This window comes from Rutilus rutilus (genome assembly GCF_951802725.1).
Source record: "Rutilus rutilus genome assembly, chromosome: 21".
Classification (NCBI taxonomy): domain Eukaryota; kingdom Metazoa; phylum Chordata; class Actinopteri; order Cypriniformes; family Leuciscidae; genus Rutilus; species Rutilus rutilus.
Genome location: NC_140226.1, coordinates 10,438,442 through 10,455,093, shown reverse-complemented (window position 1 = coordinate 10,455,093; position 16,652 = coordinate 10,438,442). Strand labels below are relative to the sequence as shown.

At 37.4% G+C, this 16,652-nt stretch overlaps 2 protein-coding genes across 2 annotated transcripts in view; one reads left to right on the top strand and one right to left on the bottom strand.

The window, feature by feature from the left end:
• Positions 1-5,745, top strand: part of ahi1 (Abelson helper integration site 1) — a 17,469-nt gene extending 11,724 nt beyond the window's left edge. The window contains exons 20-27 of the mRNA XM_084394091.1: positions 726-757; positions 1,064-1,178; positions 1,374-1,432; positions 2,093-2,155; positions 2,253-2,415; positions 2,501-2,589; positions 2,692-2,771; positions 5,046-5,745. Of these exons, the coding sequence (XP_084250217.1) occupies positions 726-757; positions 1,064-1,178; positions 1,374-1,432; positions 2,093-2,155; positions 2,253-2,415; positions 2,501-2,589; positions 2,692-2,771; positions 5,046-5,208 (764 nt within the window). The 3' untranslated portion in view covers positions 5,209-5,745. The remainder of the gene's footprint in view (positions 1-725; positions 758-1,063; positions 1,179-1,373; positions 1,433-2,092; positions 2,156-2,252; positions 2,416-2,500; positions 2,590-2,691; positions 2,772-5,045) is intronic.
• slc18b1 (solute carrier family 18 member B1) lies at positions 5,491-16,652 on the bottom strand. The gene is made up of 14 exons (XM_084394107.1): positions 16,513-16,652; positions 16,231-16,379; positions 15,988-16,083; positions 15,830-15,903; positions 15,509-15,656; positions 15,082-15,238; positions 14,764-14,900; positions 14,443-14,544; positions 14,071-14,162; positions 13,500-13,595; positions 7,764-7,838; positions 7,580-7,673; positions 7,386-7,432; positions 5,491-6,342 (listed from the first exon to the last, which is right to left on the bottom strand). The coding sequence occupies exons 1-14, from the start codon at positions 16,535-16,537 to the stop codon at positions 6,249-6,251; spliced, it is 1,386 nt and encodes a 461-aa protein (XP_084250233.1). The 5' UTR covers positions 16,538-16,652; the 3' UTR covers positions 5,491-6,248.

The window sequence follows — 16,652 nt, the reverse complement described above, 5'->3', positions numbered from 1 at the left end:
ATATTTGCTCTTCTCCAATGTATAAATGTCTAAGAAACAAGATTTGTGCCAACTCTTTCTATTCATTTCCACTACAATGGACACCAGGACTGAAGCAACAGAAAATTAATCATGTTTTAACCATACAGTACTTATGAACTAGAGTTTTAAACACAGTATGTGAACTAGCATTGCAAATTTTGAAAAGAACACACACTGTAACAATGAGCAGTGCAATAAGAATGGTAAGAAGTTATTTTAAACTTGTTAGATTCTTGTTGTTGGTTGAATCTGAGTATGTGTGTATATGTCTGTGGGTGTTTGTGTGTACTTGCTGGTTTTGATAAATATATGATTGTGTGTGTGTGTTGCTGTTAGGACTAACCCTAACAGACTAACCCTAACCCTAACCTGTACATTGAGATGGACATTAAACGCTAAAGTTCTAAAGTTCTACAACTTAACTTTGAATATTGTCCCTTGATATGATCAAGATTATAATAGGTGCAAGTTGATGAAGCTACCATGAACATAAATTAGTAAATAAAATGTAGCCATGCTGGTTTTATGAGATAAAGTTATAGCTCATATTTTCATTGTGATTGGTTGATCAGTGACCAGGCAGTACTCAAAGCCATGTGATGTCCAATCCAATGGTCACAGGGTCTGAAAATGAGATGCATTTTTTTTAATCCATGTGGAATGAATTCTGTTGTAAATTAACACAATATGTTTGTTTTTTTAAGGTGGCATGTCTCACCTGGGAAGAAGCCTAGAGGTAAATAGTTGATATTTTTTGCACTTGGCTATAAAAGTTATACTAGCAATATAGCTTTTAGAGTTACATTTTAAGACATAAACAGTACTAGTTTTGGCTGTGGTAACATGAGCCAAAGCACATTTATTGCAGAGGGCATGTTTTGTTTGTCTCTTTTGGTGCTTTTGAACAAAATATTTGCAATGATATTGACAATGAAAATTTTACTAATATAAAAATTGACACCATACCATACAACATGCACCATCCTGAGCCCTGTGACACTAATCCTCAATAATAGGCTCTTGTTTTTGTGGTTTGTTTCAGGGCCTGACCTCATATCTTCCTCCTCCATCTCTACTGTCCCCTCACTCCAAACTACAGATGTCCACGTCTCTCGGCGCTCAACTCATTCCACAGGCAACACTCAGCTCACACAACAGTACGTTCTCTACGTTATCATATTATATAGGATAACTTAAACATGCATCTTCTTGAAGAGCACGGCACACTGTAGAGAAGAATACAAAGTTGAGTATTTAGAAAACATTTTAGTTTGTTTCTAGGGTACTTAAAAACCCCATTCAATGACATGTCATGAGGTTTTTAAGCTTTAAGTATTCTTCTCCTTTCACAGGTGGTTACAGTCCTGCTGGGCAGCCCATTAGAAGAGCTCCATCCCTCAAACAACAAAAAGTAAGACACTGTGATCAGTTTGTGTGTTACACTGCCATTCAAAAGTTTGAAAGAAATGAATACTTTGATTCAGGAAAGATGCATTAAATTGATCAGAAGTTACAGTAAAGACATTTATAATGTTACAAAATATTTCTATTTCAAATAAATGCTGTTCTTTTGAACTTTCTATTTATCAAAGAATCCTGAAAAAATGTAGAAGTTTCCACAAAAAATATGAAGCAGCACAACTGTTTTCAACATTGATGATGATAATAAGAAATGTTTCTTGAGCAGCAAATCAGCATATTAAAATTATTTCTGAAGGATCATGTGACACTGAAGACTGGAGTAATGATGCTAAAAATTCAGCTTTGCCATCACAGGAATTTTTTTATTTTATATATATATATATTCACATAGAAAACAGTTATTTAAGTCTCCCAAATTAATGTAGTCTTGCCTAGCATAATAGACTTTATTTCAAAAACATAAAAAATCCCCAAACCTTTGAAAGGTAGTGAATATATATTTGTTTTTTTATATTTTTCGTTTTTGTTTTTTAGCAGTTTCAGTTAGTATAAAAAATAGTATTATTTAGCACTGAAGAATAATCCAATTTTGCTTATGAACTATGGAAGAACCTAGTCTATTAAATGAAAATTGTGTTAATGTCCACAGAGTTTACTGGATTATGAATTCTCTCAACAAGAAGAGGCAGACTTTGGGCAAATCTATCAGACGGTAAACTTTAAGTAGTTTTATTATTTATATCACTATATATATAAAGTTACTTTATAATTTTTTTTGTTTACGATCTCTTGAATGAAATCGTCTCTAGGTTGTGTCATTGTATGAGTACAGAGCCAATCGATCGGATGAGCTGTCGATACGCCGCGGTGACGTGATCCATGTGCTGTACAAAGACAACGACAGCTGGTGGTTTGGGCGACTGGTCAGTGGGCAAGAGGGATATTTCCCAGCATCCTATGTGGCTGATGAAGGTACGCGAATGGGGGGGTTTGATAACCAAAAGCACATGTACGATTATTATCTTGTCTAAATCCAATCCAAATGTATCTCACATAGGGAATTTTGATGAGGAGCTTTCAAGAGCTTTAAATGCACAACCATCACTGTTAGACCAACATGGAGTTGAGCGTGCAACACCAGTCAAGGTAATGACAAATTATCATTAATCCCTCCCATCAAACAGATGAAAAAAATCTTAAAATCTATAATTATAATGATATACTTTGTCCCTGATGTTCCTCCTGCAGCTGTCTGCAGCCATCAGTGCCTCTGGAGAACTGAAGATCATCTCAGAGCTGGATACTGACCCTGAAGCATCCTCAACCATGTATGAATTAAAGGGGACCTATTATTCCCGTTTACAAAGTCTTGATTTTGATATTAGGGTCTGCTAGATTAGGTTTTCATGCTTGAATGTTCAAGAAACTATATTTTTCAGTCTGTCAGTAATGCTCTGGGGTGCGTTTCGCAAAAGTATCGTTAACCAACTATGGTCGCAAGTTCCGTCGTTATCAGCATAGTTCAACAAGTCGTTTTTTCCCGAAACTATCGTTCCAACAAACATTCGCAAACAGCATGTGTGTTTGGAACGACAGAAGTTTCTTGTTTGCAAGACATGTGGACTCAAAAAATAAATTTCTCGAGCAAAATAAGGAAGCTGACACTCAGGAGAATCTGTATCTTTTATTTAGAATACATACAAATGTAATTTACGTATTTTAGTTTGTCAAGAGATTTAAAGTGTCGTTTTTGAAGAGTGTGCATGTGCGAAACGTGCTCTAGTACGTAAGAACGAGCTTATGATTGAATCTGGAAATCAAGCAAAATAACTGAGAAAAATGAGAAATAGTAATTAGTAATTACTATAGAAATAGTAAAAAATTATGTCCGTAATTTATAGCAAAACATCTAGCATTAATTCGATCTCAAACAGATTCACTGAAATTAGTTATTACTCCACCACCTGCGTGACATCATTAACTAACGTGTTGAACGACCACTTTGCAACAGTATTATTTCGGGAATCAGTTGTGACTAGCTAGTTGATTTCTTCAACGATGCATCGTGCTATGGTAGTTAAGTAGCGAGTTACGTCGTTGTACGGGAAACGCACCCGTTTAGTTCCCGTCTCTATGAAGCCTCTCTTTCCAAAAAGTGCAATGTGTCCTGATATACCATAAATCAAGTGTAGCGTCAGTTCTGGCAGGTCATGTTAGTCAAGCTCGCATCAACTGACTTTCAGCTGATCCACGTCTACCTATAGGAATACGACGCCTATCACCGTATACATATATAAGCTCCTTCAGTATTATCAGCAGCTATCGCGTTTCTCAGGAGCTAATTACCCTCCTCCATCCCCAGCTCCTCCTCTCGCCCAGTCAGGATTTGGCATTCTGATTTCCCTCGAATCAGAATAAATTCTCAAATTATGTTGTACTTTGAAATCTTGAATTAATGATATCTGCATACATTCATGTTGGTTCTGTTCTGTTTACCCTAAGGGGGGTTATCACTGCTTTGGGCAAAGTTACTTTTAAAAGTAATCTGTTACAATATTGCATTACTCCCTAAAAAAGTAACTAAATGTGTTAGTTACTTTTTATGGTAAGTAATGTGTTAGGTTACTTTTGCGTTACTTTTTCTCACCTGGGCTGGGCTTGCTTGTTTTTAATAAAATAAAATAAAAGGAAATTCATGGCTGTACAGTAGAGGGCGCAGCTCAAACAAACCTTTCAGCTGTGATACTATTCTGGATGGCAGGAAAAGAAAGTTCAACACTCGTACTTCAGCGATTAAAAAAAAAAAGGAAACAATACATATCAAATACATATCATTTGTAAGTTGCGTTGGATAAAAACATCTGCTAAATGATTAAATGTAAATGTTTAAAGTAATTTTTACTTATTAGTATGGTTGAATTGGATCATCAAAGGTCAGTAACAAAGACAATGGTTCATAAAGTGAAATTAAATACATAAAGTAAATTTCTGCTCAACATATTTAATTATTGCAGGTTTGCGTAATATTCAGAGTTTGCATTTCACTATTTTTATTTATTTTGAGGAATACTGAATCAAGTAAATGCGTGCTCACATTTACTGTAGTCTAGAACTACAATAACCATCATGTTTCAAAAGCGCACACAACGCCTCTGCACTCACTCCTGATTTCTCTCAACATGGGGACAGGAAAGGTGTCAGTCAATAAATGGGAAAACAATGTAACTGGCATTACTAATTTGAAAAAGTTACTCAGATATTTTGTTGTAAATGCATTTCTTTACTAGTTACTTGAGTAATTATGAACTAAGGTTTTACTAAAAGTAATCTGATTATGTAACTTGAGTTACTTGAAATGTGTTACTGCCCCCAACACTGATTGTGACGTGCTCGTTCCCGGAAGAAAATTCAAGACTACCAATCGAAGCGTTTCAGGGAGTTCAGAAACTGATATAGAGAATAACTCCCTTTGGAGTGACTTTGTGCTTTGTAACATTGCAGACCTTTTTCATGCTCAAACAGGATTTAACTTTTTTTTTTTTTTGCGATTTGCAATAGCATGTGCACATTGATCTTATTTTCTTCACTCATTTTCTTTATAGAACAAAAAAGAAGAAGAAAAAGGTGAAGCGGAGTGAGGTTCCCTCTGTTCCTCCTCAGGTCCCGTCCTCAGGTCATGAAATGTCTTCCGCATTATCTAGAAGGAGACCCCTCCCCAGACTAGGCCAGGCCAATGGTGCGTTTGAAGCTGAAGGACCGAACTGACGTGACCTGATTTCTAAGACTTACCTCTGTTATGAAGGAACACAACAACGTGTTCCCAAGAGTTTATGTGGATCTATCTTTTGTAGTTGGCCTTATTTTAAAATATATATTTTGTAAATTTGATACTGTTATTTGTTACATGTAGTTTTACAGGATTGTTTTGTATTGTGTTTATGTAAATACTCAAGTTTTTATTTTATTGTTCATGTCATAACGTAACATTTTATTTAAATTAATCTTGAATGTAACAATAACTATAATGATAATCATAATGATCTTTTTCAAATAAATGTATTTTTCTCACATCACAAAATTAACTATGCCATTCATTTAGCACCAGAGTTAATGAACAGTTGACTAAATATATTTATGCACTTCTATATGACACATTAATGCAAGATTTTACAACACACCAGGCAATTGTGAAGTAAAAGGGTAAACTTCTGCAATGTTGGATGGATCTATATTTATACTACAGCTCAAAGAGCACAAGGATCTCATTCCTATGAAAAATACTGTAATAAAAATGTATTTTGTAAAATCGTACGTGTTGAAGTTGTTTCCATGAGGAATATGGCAATGATATGTAAATCTGTAAAAACAGCTGAAATGGGGAACAGGCGCAAACTATGGTTAGACGGGTAATCTATGTTAAGTAACATAAAAATACAAATCCCACATTCTTGCATTAGTCCCAAAGATTTATGAAACCAAGATCTCAGAAATAATCCATTGTACTGGTCTCAACTCTGTTTGGTGTAAACATCACCTCGCTACAATTATTCATTAAACTTTAATACATACCTCTTTTAAGTCAATCTTCTTACAGGACTTTTAACATTTACTTTGTAAATGTTCACAGATCTCCTGTTTAAGGTTTCAATTGATGTGGGATGGTGCGTCCATCTCAAAATAATACATGTATTGAGCTTCTCTGCGTTCTTCATTTGTCACCATTCTCTCATAGTCCACATCACCTGTATTTAGCAGCAATATGTTTTAAATTTGTTCTCCCATTTAAAATATTTTAGCAGCTTATTTCAGGTGATGTCAACCCTGAGATGATCTGTCTTCGGGAGAAGAGGGGATTTTTCTCCTTGAGATGACGTTTCAACCTTTTTGGCCTTTTGTGATCTGAAATAAATAAAATATGATTATGCATAATCAGTGTTTTCAGAGTACACCACATTTTACCAGCTGAAAAAGTTATGTGAATATTTTAAATAATGATTAAAAAATATATACAATACAGGTCAAAAGTTTGGAAACATTACGATTTTTTTTATATTTTTGAAAGAAGTCTAATGCTTATCAAGGCTGCGTTTATTTGATAAAAAATACAGAAAAAACAGTAATATTGTGAAATATTATTACAACTTAAAATAATAGTTTTCTATTTGAACATACTTTAAAAAATTATTTATTCCTGTGATGCAAAGCTGAATTTTCAGCATCATTACTCCAGTCTTCAGTGTCACATGTGACATCCAGTCTATCACATGATCCTTTAGAAATCATTCTAATATTCTGATTTATTATGAGTGTTGGAAACAGTTCTGCTGCCTAATATATTTGATGAATAAAAGGTTAAAAAGAACTGCATTTATTCAAAATAAAAAAATATTTTCTAATAATATAAATCTTCTTTACTATCACTTTTTATCAATTTAACACATCCTTGCTGAATAAAAGTATTGATTTATTTCAAAAAACGAAAGAAAAAAAATTACTGAACCCAAATTACTGACCAGTAGTGTATATTGTTGTTACAAAAGATTTCTATTTTTAAAAAATGTGCTTTTTTTTTTTTTTTATTCATCCAAGTATCCTAAAAAAGTATCACAGGTTATGAAAAAATATTAAGCAGCAGAACGGTTTCCAACTTTGATAATGAATCATCATATTAGAATGATTTCTAAAGGATCATGTGATAGACTGGAGTAATGATCCTGAAAATTCAGCTTTGCATTACAAAAATAAATGATAATTTAAAGTATAATAAATTGAAAACCAATTATTTTAAATTGTAATAATTATATTTTTTTCTGTATTTTTGATCAAATAAATGCAGCAGAAGAAACTTCTTTCAAAAACATTAAAAATAGTAATGTTTCCAAACTTTTGACTCGTACTGTATTTTAATAATATTTAATAAAGTTAATTAAAAATATACTTACTTGTTTTGAATGTGTTCTATTGTGAAATATATTAACTGTAGGAAGGCCTAAAGAAAGTTAGGGTACACATATAAGCCAATAAATTAATATGTACAAAAATGCATACATAACTGATAAACTTTTCAGATAAGAAAAGATAGGTCTATTTTAAAAATGGTCTGTTACGCATTTATTTGCATATCTTTTGTTCTTACAGCGAGAAAGGCAAGTGCGCCTTGAACTCCTGCGCTCCATTCGAAGTTCAGTGTTTGTGTGATGTATCCTCCGAAGGTCGGCCCAAAGAACATGCTTCAACATGAAAATGGTCATTCAGGTTTAATGACGGAAATATAAAAACTACACTTGAGTAACACATGTAATCTTTAATTCAATACATACCCAGCAGACCACACTGCAGAGAACAACCCTGACACCAATCCCAGTGTACTCAAGCTCTCCTCAAAGCCATATTCACTGCAACAACAGGAATGTGTGCATCAAAACAGAGTATATTACAGGTTTGTATTGTAGCATTTTGTTCAGTTTCAGGTAGTGCTGGGGAGTATACCGGTTTCAATTTCGTGTACGATATGCATTTTTCAAATACCGCTATGTCAGCGCCTAATGAACAAGTGCTGCATCTATGCCACAAAGAGCGCTAAGTGGAGTGTATTGAGACGGGACTTGTATTAACTGCATATCCTTCTTTCTAATGGCTATAACAACAATAAATCCACACAACAAACTCTCATTAATATTAAAAAAAATAACATGTAGAGCCCTATGATTTCCACGATGCGGAAAACGCAAACGTAATCCAATCACAAATGGAACTTACTCTTGTAAGCTGCACTTGACAGTGTCAATATTACTTAAAGCTGCAGTCCATAGTTTTTCCTCTTTGTCGCCATCTCTGTTTGAAATCTGCAATTGCAGTTATTCGCAGAATTATCAACTTTACGCGGGTTGTGCCTCGGCACGGCCCAGCGCGGATGAATCCGATGTTTGAGGAGAATGTGCGGCTGTCGGTCGCCACGCCGGTGTGGAAACTGTCATTCGCAATCACAGATTCTACTTTTTGGAAGTATGACCAACATAAGAATTTTCACCGGAAAATGTCGTCTGAACAAGTAAGTAACATCCACTTTTGTTCTGACCAACTAAGGGGAAAAAGCATTGCAGTAAATCGCGCTGATTAAATCTAACGATCGCTTATCAAATCACGTCAAACCGTGCAAATTATACTTTGTTCTTATATTGTTAATGTTAACAACATCAGCATTGCGTGAATACATTTAATGCCTTTCAGATATTTATCCTTGTTTTCGCATGGGCCCGGTTGTAGTCTCTTTTTTTCTGTAGGCACTCTGAAGTCCGAAGTCTTTCGCATTTTACAACGTGTAAATCTAAGTTGTCACTGGTGATTGTCGTTTGAACCTTTCTGGATCCGCCATCAAATTGCTAAGTTTAATTATATCAAGTGCTGTGAGAAAAGGCTATAAATCTCCACCTCCAGCATCCTCACACTCATAGCCTACTAGCCGAGACCCCTTCTTTATGTGTACAGATGTGACGTAATGATGCAAAGACATGCTCGAATTTCCCGCGGAAATTCACCAGTACCACTGGAATTAAAAACATTATTACAAGCTTACCGTTTTGAATCGAGCTAAGGCAAGCAGATAGTTTTGAACACTGGCTGGTTATGTACTTGCTCAAAAATTTATTTCGGATTATTTTTAACCCCAAAAAGTTACGGACTGCAGCTTTAACAAAATACTTGCGTATCTCAACCAGGCAAGAAAGTGAAAGCCCCTTATAACGCCCATGGCTCAGCATATGTCACTACATGACTTTGTTGGTATATTCTCTCGAATTATCTAGCTGGTTCTGCAATAAACCACTAGTGTTACACTGCCTCTAGTGGTCAGTAGGAAAGAAACAGAACTGAGATGTTCATTCACAGACGCAGACCATGCAGACTTAAGATTTCAATCGCAGTCTCTTTAATCACAGACACAAGTCCATATTGAAATTTGATTCATTGTACAGCCCTACTTTTGTTTTATTCATCCAAAAATTCTGTGACATTCTTCTTTATACAGCAGTGAGATATCGTCCTCACAAGCTGTCAGTGAGCTCCTAAGCCATTTTCAGCAGGTTTGGAATATTATTTCGCCAGCGTTTGGTGAGTTTGTTTTTCATTTGACGGTTTTTCGTCTGTAACACTGTGCCTCTCGGTTCCTATATTATACTCTGTGCCCCTCGGTTTAAACCATCAACCATTGTAAAAATATATTTTTTCTAATTTGTACGATTTTCGTTGGAATTGCCTGTTGGTTCTACCCGGAGGAATAATATTATTATATATTTTCTTGCTTCATTACCATCACTTGACTCAAAACCTTACGGCACTATCCTAAAGGTTGTTTATGAGTGACTATGGCTCACAGCTCGATTGCCAGGGGTTTCCCACTGACTTGTAAGCTGTGCCCTTATAATCTTCTCCCATGGTCATGATATTTGTCCGTCGTGTTTGGGTATTCAACATCTGAGAGAGGCTCTCACGGACCCGTGTCTGTATTGCAGTCTTTTGCCCATTGTCGATTTAGACTCGAATTCAACGGTAAAGCTCAGGCAGTTGGATTTAGCCCTTTCACAAGGTCAGAAATGCAGGGCATCTTCAGCAGCCAGCACTCCCATCTAAGAAGAGGGACACATCACAAAGTGAAGAACATTCAAGTCCTAAGGAAACTTCACTCTCTAACATGGTTGCTGTGCAGATCAAATGTTTGCTTCATTCACTTCAACCTGTGAAGACAACACAGGAGGATAAGAATGGTCAGAAGCGGGGAGATGGGAGAAGAGTCCCTTAATTCCCCTTGCTTTTCACATCTTTCTGACTTGGATGTGCTTTCCTCGTGTGCTTTGGATGTGTGTTTTTTTTCGTGATCATGGGGGTGCTGTAAATGTTACTGCACATCCTTCACCCCAGGATGTTTTCACCAGCGTTTCAGCAGCGGGGTCTAGTGGGGGAGCAGTTCAGACAGATAGTCCCTTTCTGATAATACTTAGCTTAGCCTATTTATGTCTTGATGAGTCACCTGCCCAGCCAAACTTTTGGGCAGTTTAATAGAGCAGCCTGTCACAGCCTTGGTGGTGTCTCCTGACGAGGCTCTACGAGGTAATGTAAGATGTCCCAGTGTGCAAAGTGGTTGCATGGATGCACTGCTAAAAAAGGCATACGAGTCTCTCACCTACGTAACTCAGACAGAAAACACAATTTGTGAGCTACTTCATGCTATGCTGGAAACAACAAATGTTGATCCCTCCATTTCACAGTTCCTTCAAACGGCTCTTCTGACAAAGGGCCATGTGACCCGCGAAAGGGGTAACCTTACAGCCACACTCTAGGCAGCCCGTCGCCAGGTGTGGCTTGCCCAAACATGAAGGAGCAACGTTTCCGCCAGCACGCCACACCTCAGTCACAGCCCCCTCAAAGACCTTGTTACTGTGTATACTGAGGATGCTTTTTAAGTTTTTTGAGCACCTCATCAACAGTTGCAAGGAGGAACCTGTCAGCATCCCCCCACTGCCACTAAAAGTCGCACACATAAAGCCTGAGGTACTTGGGCTAGCGGTCAGTCTTGAGTACTGCAGGAACAACACACTAGACCCCTGGGTTTTTTACGACCCTGGGTTTTCCCAGTTTTGACCCCCCCCCCAGATTTTCAAGAATTGTCCCAACTGTTGTCAGGGACGTAGTTTGTTTGATCCATAGAAAGAATTGATCCCCTCGTTCAGAAGGGGATATTCACATATTTTCTTGTTCCGAGAAGGATGGTGGTTGCCGCCCAATTCTCAATTTAAGGCAAATTAATTTGTTCCTGAAGGTCCTTCCTTTTTGAACGCTGCGCATAGCTGGCGGTTTTTTCGGTCTGTGACATGAGACGATTGGTTTGCTAGTATCGACCTGAAAGATGCATACCTTTATGTTCTGATTGCTGTTCATCACAGAAAGTTTTTCCGTTTCAGTTTCCAAAATCAAATCAACCAATTCAAAGTCCTACCTTTTGGGCTGTCCCTTGCTCCTCGCATTTTCACAAGAAGTGTGAGCGCAGCTCTGTCTCCTCTTTGGATGAGAGATATATGTATTCGGTCTTATCTGGACAACTGGCTTCTTTGTTCCCTCACAAAACAGAAGGCTGTGCAAGACTCCAGATTACTTTAGAAACCCATTCATAATTTGGGCGTTTCTGTGAATGGAAACAAAACAAAAAACTGTCTGATTCCAACACAGACCACGAAATTCATAGGAATGACTGAATTTCCAACTAATGTCTGCCGCCCTCTCTCAGAAACGAGCAATGAACATTCTGCAACTCTTGACTCGTTTTAGCATGGCTGTGTCTTTGCAGTACAGAGTGGTCTTACGGCTGATAGGGATGCTAACAGCTGATACAGTTGTGATTCCACTATGCTTACCTTACCTCAGACCACTGCAGTTATGGAACAATGGTTTGCTGCTGAATCCTACCAGACAATGCCACCAACTGATTTAAATTTTTCACCATTGCATACATGCATAGAGACGGTTAGAGTTCCTTAAGGCAGGGGTGTCCCTGGGTGTTGTTACCTCTCGGCAGGAGTTGGTCACGACCGATGCTTCCCTCATAGGGTGCTTCAGAGATGAGCACTCACTGTCGCTTGTGGCTTGCAAAGACAGAAGCGTCCAGTCACTTGGGCCAGGATGCACTCTCACGACTAGCCGAACTGCCTAGTCTATGCGTTTCCACCAATCCCTCTGTAATGGGAGATGTTACACAGGATCTCCCTTATGCAAGCACAGCGTTCTACTCGTGGCACCATGATGGCCAGCCAGACCATGGTTTCCTTCGTTACTGAAACTTTGGACTGGCAAACCTTGGACCCCAGGGAAGGACCCTCTCTCCAAGTTAGAGGGCAGCATCTGGCATCCATATCCAGCTCACATACAGCTTTGGGTCTGTCCACTGAGTTGAACCCTTCTCTAGAAGCTGTTTTCTGCATGGTGTCAGGTACATGGGCTCGATCCTGCAACATGTGACATTCCAAGAGTCTTAAGGTTTCTTCAACATTTACTGGATGAGGGCAAGGTGGCTTCCACATTGAAGGTGTACGTCACTGATATTTCTGCATATCATGTCCCAGTTGGGATCTTTTCTTGGATCTCAAAGTCTTGTTTTTTGAAGGGTGCACGACGTCTGAAGCCTGCTTGGAATCTGCCACTTGTGCTTGCATTCCTTAGTTCATCTCAGTTTAAGCCCTTCCAGAGCATTGACAATAAATGGATGTCCCTGAAGACTGCTTCTTTTCTTTTTTTTGGCAGTGAGTTGCATACACTGTCGGTTAGTTGTAATTGCGTTGGTTGCTAGATTGCTCTGGGGTGGTCCTACGACCCAGTTCTTCCTCTGAAAGTCCTCCTTCCTCAGTTCATAAATCAGAGCATTGAGCTGGCCTCTTTTCACACTTCTTCAGGGTCTGATTCGAGTGCTTAACTTTGAGATGTTATGTGAAGACTACCACTCAATTCAGACACTCAGACCGGTTATTTCTCTGTTATGGTGGTATTAAGAAGGGTGCTTCGATGTCGAAGCAGAGGTTGGCTAACTGGATAGTAGACATCTGCACTGCTGCTACCTAGACATGTCTGTGCACGTTTGCCAGGTTTTATAAGGTCAATGTTGCTGCCCATAGATACCATGAGGTCTGCGGTTCTTTACACCCCGTTTTTATAGCATCAAATAACTAACTAAAACCAGACCTATTGGAAGAAAGAACACTTGAACATACGTCTGCGTGATAAGAATGATCTAAATAAATGACAGAAACCATCTTTGGAAAAAAATTATTTGAAGTGTAATTGGATTTTTTCATTTTGGCATGTGTCCCATTCGATTATGGAATGCAGGGTTTATGGCTTATACAGCAGCCAGCCAGCAGCCAGCCACCTTGTGTGAAACCTCCAGAATCTTTAAAAATACCGTGATAGAGATTTCTGGTCATACTGCCCAGCACTAGTTTCAGGGTTAACTGTACTTATTCAAACCATTCCAGGAATCTAGTCTGACATAACTGAGTGAATTAAAGTCTCACTGTGCACAAGCGATCATCTCAGCGAAGGTGGGGATACAGGTCATACACAGAGAGAAGCCTACCACGACCAGCATGAGGACGGTAAGCCAGAGCTGACTGAACAAACAAAAACATTTAAATTATTAGTAACGGATCAGTGCAATAACAGTTGGTTTCTATTTAAAGAAGACACTCAGCAGATTATTGCAGCAGTGAAAGCAGTTCAGAAATGGGTGTAAAAAAGTTATAGAAGATTGAGTTTGCAGAAAAGCAGCATATGTACTAAACTCACTCTTTTTGCATTTCATACAAATTATATATTTTACTAAACAATTTAGGCTAAACTAAAACTGCAGAAAATCAAAGCCATTTATCTAACCAAAAATAGAGCACACTAAAAGGTTTTAAAGTCCAAGTCCAATTTCAAAACAGTTTTCAAAGGATGAATTTTGAGTGTTTACTAAAATATTTGATAAGGAAAAAAGGCAATAAAAAAGCGCACCAAGTGTCCTGCTACCTGGACACAGACAGTTAACATGCTATAAAGCAAAAGCTGAGAAATTAACATTCAAATGTGAAAGTAATGTTTTACCTCCTAACATGAAAAACAGGAAGTGGGCCAAGGAAACAGAAGCTCACTGCTGTGGCCATTCCTCCAATCACCATCATCCACTTCCTAATTGACTGCACAGAGCATAATTTTACAGCCACAGATGAAATGATTTCTTACTGAATACAATTTTATGTATGCTTATATTTACCTAAAAATCAATTACAAACAAAAACAAATTAAATACTAAATATCTTCAAAAACAAAATTAATTTAAATAAATTAGCAAATAAGTAGGAAGGTAGGTAAATCATCAAATGTCATATTAGAAATTTCAAACAAATCTTTTTTCTTTTGAGAAAATCCAGTCATCACTGTAATCATATTTTATAATTGTTGTAAATGTTGACTTACAGGATATTTATCACTGATCACACCAAAGATGGGTGATGCCGCCCCATACGGCAGTGAAAGTCCAATCATGAGCAGCCCCACTGAACCAGCGCTGAGATTAAGCTGTTCACACAAAACATTCACAAAGATGTTTTTGTATTATTATGGGAGAACTTTTAACATTAACATTTTTACAACCTTTTTTTTTAAATGAAGAGTTTTAAACATTTTCCCTGATTGAAACTATGGCGACTTTACATTAAAAAACATGTAATCTATTTGTTAATGCATAAAATATGATAGATAAATAAATAGATATCAATGTACTTTCTAAAGATGAACCTTTTCAATGGCAAATATGGACAGTGTTGCATCCAGGAAGCCAAGTCCTGAGCTCATTGTGAACACCACAAAGCAGATGAGAAGGATCTTTATTCTCGTACACAATCTGAGGAAGGAATTCTGGGAAGGAACAGCATCTATATAAGAATGAGATAAACAGACATGTCTATCTCTATGGCTGGAGGGTAAACAATGACAAAATCAGTCACATGGCAATCACATCCTTGTGACAAAAGTAGGAGTATGATAAATGGAATAGACTTTAAATTAAATTATTAAAATCATGTGATATTTAACCAGTATGAAATCCGCACTAACCAAAGCTCGGTAGAATCCACATGTTGAGGGGTACTGTTGCAAGCAGAAGACATCCCGTGAAAACGAATGGGATTTCATATCCGAATGACTGATACAGCCAACCACCCAACGGAGGCCCCAATATCAGGCCAAGCCCTGTAAAAATCTCCATGAAGCCCTGTGAAAACAAGACATTAATGATTTCACCTTCTGCTTCACTGTAAAGACACGTTTTAATACATCTATTAAAACCATAGGATGGTTCCATCATTGTGTATCTGCCCCGACTGTGAGAAACTAAACAACCAGACAGACGGAATAACAGAATCTAATGATGATTCTCTTGAGAAACAGCATGTCTTTGTGACATGAGCAATAGTGCATCCTTTGTCAGTTTACTCCAAAACACTATTACTGCACTGAAAAACATGCACTGACCACAGCTCACCAAAACAGTTGCTATGTTGTCGGGGAAAACTTTTGCTGAAACCGCAAAAGACGATGTAACAGCAGCAGAAAAGCCGATTGCATTTATGCTCCGTGTGATAAAACAGAGCACAATGAAAACTGTACCATCAGACACTTGGTCAAGAAACCTGCAGAATAAATGATATTATTCGCAAACACAAAAATGGACACACCTATGCTATGAATAGGACTGTGTATTTTAAATATGTTTATCTACTAAAAAGAAAATGTGGAAACACTTATAGATGGCATTAAAGCTAATAGACCTGGACTAAAAGACACAAAACACAGATATACTCACCCGAAAAGTACAGTACATACGCTCGATATGAACAACCCTGCCACAATCATAAACTTAGCTCCTATCTGGACAATCTGAAACAGAGGTCAAATGCACTGATATAATGTGTAATCTATTAAACAGTTGAAAATTATCTTCTGAAATGAATATTAACTTACATATTTACCAATTATCAAAGAGCCCACCAAAGTGCATAATGCATAGATTCCGAATATTAAACCAATCATAGCTTGACTGACACCTTTCTTCTTTGCCTAGAAAACGAATCATGAAAACATTGTATTATACTGAAGCAGAAAGCATGCATTAAAAACTGTAAACGCCCTGAGCAGAATACATAAAACAATTTCATGTTATAGTTTATTATACAAGTCATGTTATATAAAATACAATCAATGTACCTCATTTGGGAAAAATGGTCCCAGAATGGAATAGCAGATCATTGAACAGAAGTTTATGGAGGCCATTGCAATAAGTGTTAATATCTGTTTTCTGGACATTTTAGTGGCCGGAGTCTCTGGTGGTGGTGGTGGTGGTGGTGAAGAATCACCTATATGAAGTGTACATGCATTCATTGATCAGTAAACACTGCTCGAGTCCACAAATTCATTAAACAAGGTCCAACAGTTGCTAAGTGTTCACCCGAAAACAAGTAATCAAATAAATGTATTAACTGCAAATACCTCTATCTTCTTCATCGATATCCATCGTCAAGTCTCTGCGATCTTGTAACTCTACTCCCGCGTCTTCAACCTGTCAGCTGGGAAACTCAACAGTGATTTCAAAATGATGTCCGAATCGATTCTTCTTCTTACTATTTTAC